General features: G+C 41.4%; 1 protein-coding gene across 8 annotated transcripts in view; it reads right to left on the reverse strand.

Moving 5' to 3' along the window:
* Positions 1-6148: 6148 nt before the first annotated feature.
* LOC117658132 (amine sulfotransferase-like) overlaps positions 6149-16766 on the reverse strand; it is a 39031-nt gene continuing 28413 nt past the window's right edge. For all 8 annotated transcript variants that reach the window (XM_060692169.2, XM_087882681.1, XM_060692168.2 and 5 more), the window contains 3 exons: positions 10089-10183; positions 7723-7903; positions 6149-6657 (listed from right to left, as the gene is read on the reverse strand). In XM_060692169.2, the coding sequence (XP_060548152.2) occupies positions 6464-6657; positions 7723-7903; positions 10089-10183 (470 nt within the window). In that variant the 3' untranslated portion in view covers positions 6149-6463. The remainder of the gene's footprint in view (positions 6658-7722; positions 7904-10088; positions 10184-16766) is intronic.

Genomic DNA, 16766 nt, shown 5'->3' on the forward strand with positions numbered 1-16766 from the left:
AGAACACACCCCCATCCAATCAGAGCACAGCCAACCCCCCATCCAATCAGAGCACAGCCAAACCCCCAACCAATCAGAACACACTTCCACCCAATCAGAACACAGCCAAGCTCCCACCCAATAAATTCACACCCCCACTGGCAGTTAAAAGGAAGAAACAGCTACAATCACACATTGTTCCTAGAAGCACGAAGCCGAAAACACCAGCCTGAAGATGATGAATGAGACTATATAATACAAGCAACATGGCTATAGCCATAAGTGGGAAAAGGTAGGTACTAGTAAGGATGAGAAGAATAATAGTAATATAGTCTTAGTAGATAATTTGACAGTGTTGTGGGAATTGGTTGTTTAACAGAGTGATGGCATTTGGGAAAAAACTGTCCTTGTGTCTTGTTGTTCGTGTATGCAGAGCCCTATAGCATCGTTTTGAGGGTAGAAGTTGAAACAATTTATGTCCAGGATGGGAAGGGTATGTAGCAGGGATGAAATGCTCCCAGTTCGGACCAGATCACCTGATGTCCAGAGAACCAGTAGCAAAAGTCCCTGCCCCACCCCCCCATGCCCAGCTGAGCCGTGCAATCATCAGAAGCTTTTTTTTTTTTACTTTTAAAAGCATTTTTTCTACAACCGCTTTGGCCAAAAAAATGCTTTTAAAAGTTATTTTTTAAAAAGCCTCTGATGATTGCACGGCTTAGCTGGGATTGTCAGAGATTTTTAAAAGCATTTTTTCTACAACCTCTTCGGTCAAAGTGGTAGTAGAAACAATGCTTTTAAAAGTAAAAAAAAAAAAAGTTGGCCACGCCCACCCAGTCACATTACTCCCCCCCACCAAGCCATGCCCACAGAACCGGGAGTAACAAATTTTACATTTCACCACTGGTCTCTAGATATTTTCACAGCCCTCTTTTTGACTCGTGCAGTATACAGGTCCTCAGTGGAAGGCAGGTTGGTAGCAATTGCTCTCTCTGCAGTTCTGATTATCCGTTGAAGTCTGTGTCTGTCATGTATGGTTGCAGAGCCAAACCAGACAGTTATAGAGGTGCAGATGACAGACTCAATAATTCCTCTGTAGAATTGAATCAGCAGCTCTTTGGGCAGTTTGAGTTTTCTGAGTTGGCGCAGAAAGAACATTCTTTGTTGAGCTTTTTTGATGACATTTTTGATGTTAGGTGTCCACTTTAAGTCGTGAGATATAATAGAACCTAGAAACTTAAAGGACTCTACTGCTGATACCGTGTTGTCTAGTATTGTAAGAGGTGGTAGTATAGGAGGGTTTCTCCTAAAATCTACCACCATAAGTACAGTTTTGACTGTACTTAGTTCAAGATTGTTCTGGTTGCACCACAAGGCTAGTTGTTCAACCTCCTGTCTGTATGCAGATTCATGTTGTCTCAAATGAGACCAATCACTGTTGTATCATCTGCAAACTTTAGTACTTTAACAGAGGGATCTTTTGAGGAGGAGAAAGTGTTAAAGTATTTACAAGAAGCAAAATTACCTCGGATTTCTAAAGATATGGAGGAGATGCTGGAAAGAAACATAACGACGATGGAATTAACAGAAGCAATCAAGAAGCAAAAGAACGGGAAGGCACCAGGGCCAGACGGTCTACCAGTTGAATACTATAGGACATTACAAGAGTCTCTAACCCTTCCATTATCGAAGGTGATGAATGAAGCAATGACAAAGAAGGAAATACCTAAATCATGGGATGAGGCGTATATTACATTGATACACAAAGAAGATACAGACCCACAACAAATCAAAAACTATAGGCCTATATCCTTGCTAAATTCAGATTATAAAATTTTTGCTTCAATATTGGCGGAAAGACTTAAGAGATATTTGAATAATTTTATACACGCAGATCAAAATTCCTCCCAAAAAGACAAATTATTTATTTATTTATTTATTTATTTATTTATTTATTTATTTATTTATTTATTTAATTTGTATACCGCCCTTCTCCCAGAAGGGACTCAGGCTGGTGAACAGCCAAAATTAAAAAACATACAAATGCAAAAGTTAAGATAATTAAACAGAATTAAATCACTGGCTACCCAATTTAAAACCCCAAATCCATCAAATTTAAAATCCCAATTAAAAACCATTTAGGCTAGGCCGGCTTGATTAAATAAAAACGTCTTCAGTGCTTCACGGAAGGTACGGAGGTCTGGGATCAATCGTATTCCAGGAGGCAGCTCATTCCACAGGCGGGTGCCCCCACAGAGAAGGCTCGCCCCCTGGGGGCTGCCAGCCGACATTGCCTGACCGACGGCACCCCGAGGAGGCCCTCTCTGTGAGAGCGTATTGGCCGGTGGGAGGTTATCGATAGCAGCAGGCGGTCTCGCAAATACCCTGGCCCTAAGCCATGGAGCGCTTTAAAAATGAGAACCAACACCTTAAAGTGCACCCGGAAGACCACCGGGAACCAATGCAGCTCGCGCAGGAGAGGTATTACATGGGAGCGCCACATCGCTCCCATAATCACCCGCGTGGCCGCATTCTGCACCAGCTGGAGCCTCCGGGTGCTCCTCAGGGGGAGGCCCATGTAGAGAGCGTTGCAGTAGTCCAGGCGTGACGTAACCAAGGCATGAGTGACTGTGCACAAGGAGTCCCGATCCAGAAAGGGGCGCAACTGGCGTATCAGGCGAACCTGATAAAAAGCCCCCCTGGCCACAGCCGTCATATGCTCTTCTAAAGACAGCCGTGTGTCCAGGAGGACGCCCAAGTTGCGAGCCCCCTCTGTGGGGGTCAGTGACTCACCCCCAATAGCCAGCAATGGCACCAGCTGGCTATACCGGGACGCGGGCATCCACAGCCACTCGGTCTTGGAAGGGTTGAGCCAAAGCCTGTTCCTCCCCATCCAGACCCGCACGGCCTCCAGACACTGGGACATCACTTCGAGGGCATCATTGGGGTGGTCTGGGGTGGAAATGTACAGCTGAGTGTCATCAGCGTACAGATAGCATCGCACCCCAAAACCACGGATGATCTCACCCAGCGGCTTCACATAAATGTTGAACAGGAGCGGCAAGAGGACCGACCCTTGCGGCACCCCGCAAGCAAGGCGCCTCAAGGTCGACCTCTGCCCCCCTGCCAACACAGACTGCGACCGGTCAGAGAGATAGGAGGAGAACCACCGCAGCACGGTGCCTCCCACCCCCAATCCCCCCAGCCGGCGCAGCATGATACCATGGTCGATGGTATCAAAAGCCACTGAGAGGTCTAACAGGACCAGAACAGAGGAACAACCCCTGTCCCGAGCCCTCCAGAGATCATCCACCAATGCGACCAATGCCGTCTCCGTGCTATACCCAGGCCTGAAGCCGGACTGGCACGGATCTAGATAGACGGTTTCATCCAGGAACTGTGGGAGCTGTCACGCAACCACACTCTCCACAACCTTCGCAACAAAGCGAAGGTTGGAGACCGGACGGTAGTTTGCCAAAACGGCTGGGTCCAGAGAAGGCTTCTTGAGGAGGGGCCTCACCACTGCCTCTTTCCAGGCGGGAGACAAGAAACCCTCTCTCAGAGAAGCATTTAGAGATAATATAAGGATAATTTTGGATGCATTCGAGTATTACGAAGCACACCCTGAAAAACAGATGGCTTTGGTATTTTTAGATGCACAAAAAGCTTTTGACAATGTAGCCAGTCAGAATGTTTGTGACTGGTTTGGCAAGATTGTCCGCATTAGGTATCAGCAAATGTAGGATTGGATTCAACTGGATTTTACTGTGTCGTCTCAGGTGTAGGACAACTCGGCATAGGTGGGTCGGTGCAAGCAACTCAGTGTGGATTGGTCGGCGCCAACAGATCGGTGTGGAGTGCTTGACACCACTGGGCCACTGTTCATGGATTGGTGCTGATGAGTTGCCGATGATAGTTCGGTGCCAATGGCATGCCCGGTTGTCTGAATGCATAACAAGTGGTCCCCCGCCCCCTGGATGTGGGGACAATTCACCACCATGGGACAACGGAGTGGGGAGGAGACAACTTACGGACAGGGAGGGAATAACTTCTGCACCAATTTATTACACATAAAAATATATCTCATTTTGCAAGATGTTATGATTTGAATGTAAGGGATAAAAATAGTATAAATAAGTGACTTTTTAAATATTAAATCTGCTCAAATTTTAAATTTACTCAAAGGTTCTGTGTTTCTTTGCAGCATCACACACTGTGCCCGATCAATAGAAACCAATCTAAACTCCTGTTAGAAGAGAAGCTTGCAAGAGGTTAGGAGTTTGGATACGTACTGAAAACGATTTTCAAAGATAAGAGTTTTTAAAAGTGCAATGCGGTTTAATTAATTATACATTATTGTTTCCTTTCCTTTTTAAAATGAAACATTTCCTCTCTTTGGTATCTGTTTCAGTAATGAACATGAGGAATGAAAAAATAAGTGATTACATATGACTTTAGTGGACTGGATTTCTAGCTGGACCTCGTCTGATAGTTGTGACTCCATGTTCCATAACCTCTCAACCTTAAATGTGGTTTCCCATAAATTGTCTGGAGGATCCCAGATCTGATCTTTACCTTGAAAGCAGGTTTAATAGTGCCAAAAGGCAAATCTTCAGAGGATAAACCAATGTGCATTAAAGCATGGGAAGACTACTTGGGAGAAATTATAAGTATCTTGCAAACTGAATTTAGCACGGACGCCTGGGTTTAATTCACACAGAGCATGTTTGATTTGTTGGTTGGTTTAACTATGAGGTTGGCATTTTAGCCAGTTTTATCTGCAAGCTGTAGTTTAAACATGATGTGTGAATCAAGTCAGATGTGTTTTATTCTGTTAATAAAACTTACATCTGGTTTATATCATTAGTGATGTGTTCATAGTTTGATAATCAGGTCAAAGGGATAACCTAGAGGTAATGTTTACCTTGCTTTCCATCATACCTTCAATTATAACCTCATATTTGCTGTTGGAATTTCAGGTTAGTTTATAGAATCTGTTGCAGATTAAATGTTGATAGTAACTTGAATAGTGGGAAGTAAACTGCTGCAAATTTATATGGCCTGGCCAAAATTGGTAACCAGAAGTCTATATAACCATATGTTTTATATTACTGTCTTACCATGGGGAGTAGTGATGTTTCTCTTGGACAATTCCTCTGACTCGTTTTCGGAGGCCTGCTTGAGGGAGGATGAGTTTATTCCGGGCATTTTAGGAACAAGGTTAATTACTGACCCTGAACCGCCAGGAGAAAGAGAATTACAGGCTTCTGCTGGGGACAGCTTGCAGGTAAGTGAAGAGGATGGGGAAGAGTTGCCTTCCATGGTGGATCTCAGAGCACGCAGGATAGAGAAACGGAGGTCTGCCAGATTACTCAGGAGAAGGCCCCACTCCTCTTGACAGGATGCACCAGGAAGCTATTTAGTATGGCAGGCAGAGGGAGGTGTTGCTGGCAACAACGTGTATGATTTATGGCTGTGTGTTTGTTCATGCTTCCTGCTGGACTTTTGAACTTCTCCTGACCAGTGAGTTTCCGTGGAGGTACTTTTAGTTTTGCCTAGTGACTTTCAGTTGGTTTAGTGGACTTACTTGCTGGAGCAGCTTTGCATTTGTTTTATGGACTATCGGCTATTGCATGGTGGACTAATCTTGGCTTGCTTGTGGATGACTTATTGTTCGATGATTGAGTGTTTTAATATTTGTAAACCACTGAGAGTTGCGGAATTGCAACAAGTTAAAAAACCCTAATGAAATTGATCTGATCAACTAATTTTTGAATAATTTTATTAGTGAGGCAGATCAAATAAATGAAGAAGAATGATAATGTTTGGCAAGAAACTATATGGAAAGAGAAAGAAGAACTTAGGGGAAAAATAAGCTCCATATGATATCAACTGCAAATTAATTTTTAACCTTATTATTAAACTAGAGCTATAGAGAAAACTGATCAGCTGTACCCTCTGACTTGGCCTCTACATCATGAGTAAGTTTTACTTAAAGTTGTTGGATGTAGGATGTAAGTAACCAAATGTGCTAAATATTTTTTTCTCTCACTTCATCTTTTTTATAAAATCAAGCAATACAAAATTAATATATCCAAGATATAGAAAGGTGCTGTTCCAAAAGAGATTTCCCATTATCAAAGCAACCATTATGTTGACCCATTAAAAAAAATTGATTAGCATATCTTTATTATCTACTCATTACAAAAGTCATTTCTCCCAGCCTCCAAAGCATTTGTTTCTATTGAAAAATATTTATGAAATCATTCTGGTATATCTTGACCCATTTGTGGTGATAAATTACAGGATGTTTTCAATATTTTGAAAAAGAAAAAGATGGGGTTACCGAAAGCCATGTTTTTTTTAAGGGTGCAGGAAAGCAGGAAACAACTTTGAGAAGAAAGCAGTTATGCACACAATACACATAAGTACATACAGAAAATACATAGGTGTATTGTGATAGTTTAAACTATTGTACATATACATTTTATGGTTGTGATGAACATTTCTGCTCTTTGTCCTCCTGGAGAGGTTCCTGCAGCTTCCCATGCTGAGTAGATTGTATTTCTTTTATATCCCAAATGAATTTGAGAGGTATATCCTTCATTTGTGCTTGAAAAATATTGTCAAAACTTTCACTTTGTGATACTGTCATAATATTCTTCCAGTCTCCAACAGTTCCTGATGAAAAAGGAGCAGATTGAAGAATCAATTATTGGTCCTAGCCAGTAGTCTGTTCTCCTGAAAAGAGCCCCAGCATTGATGTTGAATCCTCATAGACCTGCCCACCATGAAGGTCCCACCAGTGATGATCATCCTTTTGGCTCTGTGTATCTAGTACAATTCTGGAACCACTGTTTTGTCTTCCCACAAGATCCAGCTGCTACCTTTATTCTCTCATAGCACATTTATTCATCACAGGAGTAAGTAAAAGAGTGAGTTTTGGACTCAGCAATAGTCACAACTGAGGTTTTTATAGTAATACCTTACTTTGGACAATTTTTTCAGCAGAAAGAGGATATACATGTAGTCCTTGAGTTACAAACACAATTGAGCCCAAACTTTATGTCTTATTTTGGGGAAAACGGGGTAATAAAGTTGGGATCAAACCCTAATAAATAAGATAAATAGATAAATAAATAAATAAATAAAAAGCTGCACTTCTGAAGGACCAGGAAATCCTCTCAAAGGGGTCGTGGGGCACAGCAGTGAAGATCCAGCTATTGCTCAAGTTGCAGGGACATCAGCTCTCTCTCTTTTCATCTCCCATTTTTCTCCCTCTTTCTTTCTCTCTTTCAACACAACCTCTCAGCCTGGTTCAGCCCCCTTTCAAAGCTACATCTCAAGATCTGGGAGATTCAGGGGAAAGCCTCATCAGAAAGAATTGGATTCTTCACTGTCCAAGTCAGAATGGCCCTGATAGGCCTAGAGAATTGAGGCCATGTCCTTTCTAGTGACCAATGGGAGTTGAACTGAACCTACCCCCAGGAATAACGTGACTGCAAAATTCACCTCTCCTCCACAATAAACTAACATAGATTTTGCCTGCTGAAGAAGTGGAGATGTTCATTCAACACTGGAGAAGCTGAGGATGACATAGAGCTATCTCAGGTATATGCTGGGGATAAGAATTCAATGTCTTGAGGACACAAGAGAAAAAGAAGTGATTTCTGAAGCGTTTTTGTCCCATGGTTAGATGCAAGAGAGGGAAAATACCAAAGTTTGATTTTGTTCTCTCGGTGTTACCTTTGCGTATATGGTTTACGTTTGTTTGTCCAAAACACTCTTCATATGTTTTCACAAGATTTGCCCTAGGATCAGCTTTCATGTTCTTGAATGTAGACATCTCCACAACTTTATCCACTTCCTGGCTGCTCAGCTCTTTTCCAATAAATTTACATATTTTAAGTACTGTGCCTCTGAGATCCTGGAAGAAAAATTTGCTTTTGGAATATTTCTACAGTATACCCTTGTATACCCTTAATTTGGAGGAAGCTCCACTGAACAGAACGGAATTGATTTCTGAGTGAAAACATTATATAGAATAGCATTAAAAAGGTTTAAAAAGTGTCATTTCTTTCTTTATGCAGATAAAACACTCGTGGAAATGAATTGGATAAAGATCCTGGACAATAGGCACTTCCCACTACATCTGTATCAATTTCAGATGAAGCAAGTTATGTGTGTATGTATGTATTGTAAATAATTACATGCACATACATACATAGATGTAAACACATACAGACACACCTGTATTGATGTAATGGGACATGTTATATGATACTCTACTGTTTTTTCTCCATCCTAATAGGGTCAGTATTATCCTAATGTTTTCTTGATAGTTTTCTAATAGACGAATACAGATATTTATACAGTATATATATATTTTCTTCAGATCAACAATTATAGATCTTCAGTTGTATTTTCAGCTCTGTATTGTGTTTTATATCTTACATTATTCATCTAGAAATATTATAGTGAGCTGGACACTATATAAACCAACTAATCAACCATTTGATTAATATATATCCATTCCCATCATGCTTTTTTCCTTTGGGAACAAGTAATGTTATGCAAAGCACAGAAAAGGAGTAAGGCAACCAGGAGAGAAAGAAATAGAAAGATGGTTAAATCAAGCTAAATCAATATTGTGCACTATACCTTTCCAATCTTATCAGCTTCATATAACTATCATTTTCTCTGTCATCTTCTGCATCCACTCAGTGTTCCTTCAAATATTTGTTATGTAATTGATCCTGATTAATATGACTAAATCATTTCAACAAATGTGCTTCTCTTATATAGGTTACTCTCATTTATATTTAATCCACAGCATTTATTAAATCTTAATGCTAACTCTTCTTGTTTCGTTACCTATTTACAGTTCCATTCACCTTAAGTTGATATTTCTCCTGACCACATCTCAATTCCTTTTAACAAATTGAGCAAAGCATGCTCTTATATGAAGTCATTTTCATTGCATTCTTTGTCATGCACATACATGAAGCAAGCATGTGAAAGTGCTATGGCAGAGAGAAGCAGCTGGGTTGAATCTCCGGCGTGTCAGATCTTGCAGCCGCTTCTTCCAGCCCTTGGTGCTGGGTGAGCCTTGGTCACTTGGGGAGATGCTCCACGTGCTCTCCTGAGACACTGGCCCAGCCCCGCTGCTTTTCTCCACCACTGCTCTTGCTGGTGGCCTGCCGGAAGAGTGTCTTGTGCAGCACAGTGAAATTTAGCAGCCGCGAGCTGCCGCTTTGGGTCCTTTAAGTCACATCCAGAAAGCACTGCAGTGGAGAGAAGCAGCATTTAACCCGGCTGCTTCTCTCTTCTGCAGCGCTTGTCAAACCCTTAAAGAAGGATGAAAAGAGAATAGGGATAGAAGAATGGTGTGTTCTTCCTGTATCTCCTCTTCAGGAACTTGATCTATCCAAAAGCTTTGGAACAAACCCTTTTCCTCCCTTGTCCCTTTTCTATACACTTCTTTTAGGGGAAAAAAAAAAAGCCCTGTCTGAATCAGCTCTACACACTCTGCTTAGCTGCATAAGCAGAGAGTTAGCAGGACTTTGATTTTCAAACCCACTGGAATAGTTTATGTTGAATGGAAAAGAAAAACAGGCATGAACTCTTCTGACCTTAAAAATGTAAAAGTTAGGTTGTTCAGAACATTCACAAATGTTCAATCATAGATAAAAGCGAACTGTACCTGCAGCTGCATCTCTATTTGTCCAGGCCTATTCCCTGAATCCTATTGACCTTGACAAAAGAATACAGCATTTTTCGGAGTATAAGATGCACATTAGTTTTTGGGGAGGAAAACAAGCTGTTCCAGGCTGTGGTGATCGCCCAGGCCATCGCCACCTCCACACATTGTGCTTTGGGCCTCCTCCGCATGTTACGTTTTTGGCCGTCAATCCCCGCCACCTAGAACCGGCCAAAAACACGATGCGCTGAGGTAAAAAACGGCCAAAGGGTGGGGGCCGGAGGGTGGGTGGGGCTTCAGCAACATTTGCTGTATAAGACGCACTGACATTTCCACCCACTTTTGGTGGGGGTAAGTGCATTTTATACTTGGAAGAATATAGTAAGTGGGGGAAAGAAGTGAATAGTCTCACCTGGATCATTTCCTCATAGCACAGGAAGAGAATATTGAATTCATTCTGATGTGTATACCAGCCTTTCACATGATCGAAGACCAAACTGCCAAAAACTGTTGGTTCAAGCAGAGAATGGAAATAAGAATGGTCGTGCTTAATTCTGAGCTATAAGGAAAATATTTTTCTTTTAAACATTATATACACAAAGCCAATGTCAGTAATTCATAATGATTTTGAGGATCACTTTTTTCTAAACAGCATGCATTATACAATTAGAATAAGAACTCTTTGGAAATGTCTTTGGAAATGGAAAAAAAATTGCTAAGGATACCAACAATCTTTTTTGCATTTTAAGGCGTACAGGAGGCCATCAACTGTTTCTACAGGGACTGTTTGAAATTATGATATCACTGAACGAAGGGGCTAATGTTGAGTCCTCGCACTTACGACAAAGTCTTTGCACTTACAACGCCCGTCCCTGATAGGCTAAGATGCACGGACTTGCCGGCGGGAGAATACTGCCATCCCATTGGTTACTTAGTTTGACAGCTACAGTATAAATAGCTGTCAAATGCCAAAGTTGTTGCTCTGTTTCTCATTAGCTTCTACAGTTGTAGTTAGCAATAAAGAGTTCCTGTTTGGTCTTAACCTAGTCTCGCCTCAGTTATTGGTTCCCGGGTCGCCCTACAGAGCACTGGCAACGAGGATGGGATCCCGGGTGTAAGGAGACAGGTAGATCAACAGCTGAAGTCACTAGCGCTAAACCAAGGCGCTAGCTGAGTGTTCTGTCCCCGTCCCATACATGCACCCACAGACGGCCTGGAGTTAATAAGCCACATGACAAAATCTTTGAAGATAAAGCTGGCAGCAACCCAGTGGCTAGCTGCCAATTCAGACTTTACTCACACAAAACAAAGATTAGACTGCAAGCATTCCGATAAAGCAGGCAAAGTTTCAGCAATACAAGGATTAGTCCAAATGCAGTCCGACACAGAGATCATGGATTATTTCTAGTTTTTGCTCGTCACAAACTAACCGGCCACCACACCCACATTTATACCCTGTGGGGTGTGGTCCAGTGACTCAGCTAATCTCTGGCACGCCTTCCCCTCTGCTGCACATGCTTCTCCCTGCGCCGCTGCCGAGGATCCAGCCAGCACTTATCTACTTCGTTGCTGTCCACCTGTGGCTGCGGGGACGTGCTTGGCTCTGAGCCTATCTCTTGGCCTTCGGTGTCCTCTGGAGGCATTGCCAGAGAGGAGGGTCCTGGAGAGGGAGGCCTTGCCAACTCCTCTCCCTCACTCTCAGAGTCTGCATCTGTCGATAGCCCAGGCTCAGGCAATGAAGCCACAACATTGAGTCACTAAACGACGAGACATTGTCAAACTATTCCTCACAGAGAAACAGAGCCCATCCTTATAAGGATGGCACCTCCAACATTAGCTCCTTTCAACCAAGCCACCGAAACCTGGCATTCGTATGAGGCTTGGTTCGAGTGTTTCCTGGAGGCAAATGATTACACAGGACTGACCAGCAGCCGGAAAAGGGCGCATTTCTTAAACACCTGTGGTCCAGAGATGTTCGCTGTTGCACTGGCCCTGCTAGCCCCTGTCCCTGTCCAGTCAGTACCATGGGAAGTCCATCATGGCCGAATTTGCAGACGTCTTCAACGATGAATTGGGTAAATATAAGGGTTCACCCATCTCCCTCAATTTAGACCCTCAGGTAGCCCCCATTAGGCTAAAGCCCAGAAGGCTAAAGCCTTTTGCACTCAGACCTCTGGTTGATAAAGAGTTAGACAAACTCATAGCGCAGGGTGTGCTAGAACCCACTGACCATGCCCCTTGGGAGACCCCCATAGTCCTACCCATTAAGCCAGATGGGTCAATCTGCATCTGCGCGGATTACAAAAATACAGTCAATAAGGCGCTCCAGGCCAACCCATATCCAGTGCCCGTAGTGCAACACCTGTTGCACTCATTTGGCAAGGCTCCATTTTTGCCAAGCTGGACATGGCGCAAGCCTATCAGCAACCCCCCCATGGACTCTGCCACAGCTGCAGCCCAAACCATTGTTACACACAGGGGTGCATTCAAATGCCACCGCCTCCAGTTTGGCATAAGTGTGGCCCCGGGGATTTTTCAGGGCCTTATGGAGCGACTCCTGCACGGGCTGCCAGGGGTCGTTCCATATTTTGATGACATTTTAATTTCCGCCTCCAGCCCGTCAGACCTCAAAAGCAAATTGAGGACTGTCCTGCGCCCCTTCCAAATGGCTGGTCTCAAACTCAAAAGAACAATATGTAGGATTGGGGTGCCACAGGTAGAATTCTTAGGGTACTTAGTAGATGCCTCTGGCATACACCCCACACCTTCGAAAGTTGCAGCCATCAAAAGGGCCCCCACCCCTAACAACAAGACAGACTTGCGGCTTCCTGACGCCGAAAGATGTTCCCATTTTTGGACCGCCAGCCCCGCTGCCTGTTAGAGCCGCTTCGATCAAGAGAAGCGGCTCGGAAGTTCCAGAATCCTGCAGGATTATTGGAAGAGAGTGGGTGAGAAGCAGGTTGAGCCCCTGTGAGCCCCCAGAAAGCTATTGTTTGCTTCTGGGGAGGAAACAGGCGCGACTCCCTTTCAGCTCGCCGAGACTCCGGACAGCGTGGGACGAGTCTGCCTAGCGCAGAACAAGGCGCCAGGAGCAACCTCTTTTTACTGAAAACAAAGCAATTCAAACTACCAGGGTGGAAGAACTTGGACCTTAAAAACTGCAAGTATTACTAGCCCTGTGATTTATTCTAAAACGGAAGAGTGAGTGAAAGTCTCTTGAAAATGGCGCCCGGCTTCAGCGTTAACGAGCTGAAAGCGAGAGTGGATTTCAACTAGTTACAAAGTTGCATTGTCTGTAACAAGTGGAGGAAGAGAAAAGAAAACTCTCTTTAAAATAAGTCTGATTTTGCTTCAATTTCACCCTTATTCTGATTAAACCTGGGGGAATTTTTTAGAGGACTTTGTGGAGGAGGAAAGGGAAAAAGGATTTATTTTTTTGGAAAAGCTAGCTTACGTGGCAGGATGGCTTCTAAGCAGACCAAACAGGAAGGGAAGGCGGCAGGGGGGGGATCCCCCACACGTAAGCCTGAACAGCAGCCTCCCAGCCAGCAGAGCCAGAAAAAAGAGATTGACCTTGAAAGCTTAAAGGATTTCATTACCCAGGTTTTGGATGAAAAATTTAAAGAATCACAACAGGAAATTAAGCAGGAGATTAAAGAAATTAAAGAGGTGGTGCAAGAAAAGTATGATAAGGTGACTAATAAATTAATGACAGTGGTGACTGGATTATCAGAAGCAATTATTAAAACGGATGCTAAGGTGGAAGTATTTAAATTAGAAATGGATGTCAAAATGAAGGAGACTGACTATAAAATTTTTGATGCTGACAATAAAATGCAGAGATTTGAAAATGAAATTATAATGATACAATTCAGGTCAATGGAATTTGCCATAAGGCTGAGAGGCATAAAAGAGAATGATAGACAAGATCTGAGACAGATTTGTTCTGATGCTCTTGCTGTGTTCTTAAAGATTAGCCCTGAAGAGATTTTTTGCAAAATTGATAAAATTTACAGTGAATTCGTGGGTGGCCAGACAAAGACAATTGCCTAGAGATGTGGTAATATACTTTACAGACAGAAGAATGAGAAATGATATCTTGCAAAAGTCTTTTCTCTCTACTGTCCAAGTGGAGGGGAAGGAGATTGGAGTTTATAAAGAACTACCACCTAAGATGTTAAAAGATAAAAAGGATTTTGGATTCTTGGTGAATGAATTAAAAAAACAACAAATTCCATTTCGGTGGGATGCTCCAACTGGTATAATTCTGAGGTATAATGGAGAAAGATATCGATTAAACACTGTTGAGAAGGCGGAAGAATTTTACTCTAATGTTTTCAAAAGGAGTTCACCATCCCCACGTACATCTACTGTGTTGGAGATAAAGGAGAGTAACAAGGAGAAGCAACTTCAGAAAGAGATGGAAGAGCAGTTTAAGCAGGTGGAGCCAGAGGTAATGGAAATGCAGGGAGCTATAGGAGGTTTTCTGGAGGAGCCCTTGCTAGACCCTCCTTCGAAAATTGTGATTGACCCACCTAAGACTACAAGAGATGTGGCTTTGGATCTAGCCCTGATGGCTGAAGCTAAAGATCAGCGTGTAACTCGAGCAATTTCTAAGCAACTCAAAGAAAAACAACAACAGGAAAGGCCCAAGCCACAACAATATAAGAAAGGAGCCAAGAATGTGAAGCCATGGGGGGAGCAAAGCCGAAGACTACCGATTCGGAAGATCTTCGGCAATTTTGCTCGTCGCTTCAAAAAAGTGTACATGACGATTAAGATTATATCTTGGAATGTGAATGGATTGAACTCACCACAGAAAAGGAAGAAATTATTTACATACCTGAGACAATTTAATAATGATATAATCTGTTTACAAGAAACTCATGTTAGAACACAAGATCAAAAATATCTGATAAATTCAAGATTAGGAATACATTTTATAGCCTCAAGTCTGGAAAAAAAGAATGGTGTGGTTATTTATATAAATAAAAGACTGTCAGCTAAAATTATAGAAGCAGATGAAGGCGGTAGGTTTATAGCAATTGAACTGCACACAGCAAGTGGTCCAACTCTAGTGATTGGAATTTATGCTCCTAATCAACAACAGGATAATTTTTACAAAATTTTGCATTCTAAAATATTGCAATGGGACTATAGATCTATTTTAATCATGGGAGATTGGAATGGAGTAATTGATTCAAAAATAGATAAAAAGAGTTCGGCAAAGTCAAGGATTAAACTACCACAGACTTTTTTTGATATGAAAGAAGATTTGGAATTAAAAGATATTTGGAGAATACATAATCCAAAAGAATTGGACTTTACTTTCTTTTCAGATAGACATAGATCTTTCTCTAGGATTGATTTTATTTTACTATCAACCGATTTACTTGTAAAAACAAAAAGAACAAAGATTTTTCCAAGGACTTTAACTGACCATAGCCCAGTATGGATAGAAATTGAGATGGGAAAGAGTGAGAGAAGATCATGGAGAGTAAATGAAAATTTGTTTAGATATGAAAAGAACATAACAGAACTTAAAAAGCAGATGAAAGAATTTTTTGAAATGAACTTGAACAAGGGTACCCCTATTGAAATCATGTGGGATGCGAGTAAAGCATATATGAGAGGGGTACTCATCCATATGAACTCTAAACATAAATTGAATAGACAAAAGAAAAGATCTGAAATCGAAGCAGAAATAAAGATTAAAGAACAGTTACTTATAAAAAATCCAACAGATGAAAGAATATGAGGAGCTATAAAACTTCTGAAAGACCAATTTCAAATGCTTATGGTGGAACAAACAGCAACAAATTTACAATTTGCGAAACATAACACATTTTGTAACGCTAACAAACCGGGCAGATGGTTGGCTTATACACTAAAGAAGAAGCAGAGTACACGGATTATTGATAGTATTGATATTGGAGGGAAGGAAATTTTTCAACAAAAATTAATTAAAGAAGTTTTTGTAGATTATTATACTAAATTATATGCCAAAGATGATACACAGAATGGACTTATAGAAAAATATCTAGAAAATAAAAGAGTTACAAAAATTACCAATCAACAAAAGGAGAGAATGAATTATCCTATAACAGCCGAGGAGATTATTGCCGCAATTAAACAATTGAAAACAGCTAAAGCTCCTGGGATGGATGGTTTAACTGCGATGTACTATAAAACTTTACAAGCAGAAATGATTGAGCATCTTAAAGATTTATTTTGTAGTATACAACAAGGGGGTAAAATACCCCCATCATGGAAAACATCTTATATTTCATTGATACCGAAAGAGCAAGTAGGTCCTAAAAAACCTGAGAATTTTAGACCAATATCTCTTCTGAATAATGACTATAAAATATTTGCAAAAGTATTAGCCAACAGGTTGATGCCAGTTATTTAAGAGGTGATTCATTGTGACCAAGCGGGATTTATAGAAGGCAGATATATGAAGGACAATGTAAGGCAAGTTATAGATTTATTGGAATATCTTGAGAAGAATAAACAGATCCCTGCAGTGCTGGTCTTCTTGGATGCGGAGAAGGCCTTTGATAGAGTGGATTGGAATTTTCTATTAAAGACTTTTAAAAAGATGGACTTTGGGGATCAATTTATACAGGCGGTTTCAGCAATTTATCAAGAACAAAAGGCACAGATTATTATTAATGGAAGTTTGACAACAGATTTTAATATTGAAAAAGGAACAAGACAAGGTTGTCCGTTATCCCCATTGTTATTTATTTTAACATTAGAAGTCTTGTTGAATACAATACGGGACTTGAGTACCTTGAAAGGAATAGTGATAAGCCAAGAGGATTGCAGAATAAGGGCATTTGCAGATGATCTGGTTGTTACCCTAACACAGCCGATGGAATCAATAATCCAGATGAAAGATATTATAAAAGATTATGGTATAGTATCAGGATTTAGATTGAACCAGAATAAAACTAAGATGATAGTTAAAAATATGACACAAGATCGAAAACACGAACTTGAAAGCAAGGCAGGTTTTGAGATAATACCAAAGGTCAAATATCTAGGAGTTCAGGTTGCAGAATCAAATATGAAACTGTTTCAAAAT

Source organism: Pantherophis guttatus, chromosome 1 (genome assembly GCF_059756535.1).
Source record: "Pantherophis guttatus breed Tessera chromosome 1, ASM5975653v1, whole genome shotgun sequence".
In the NCBI taxonomy this organism is placed as follows: Eukaryota; Metazoa; Chordata; class Lepidosauria; order Squamata; family Colubridae; genus Pantherophis; species Pantherophis guttatus.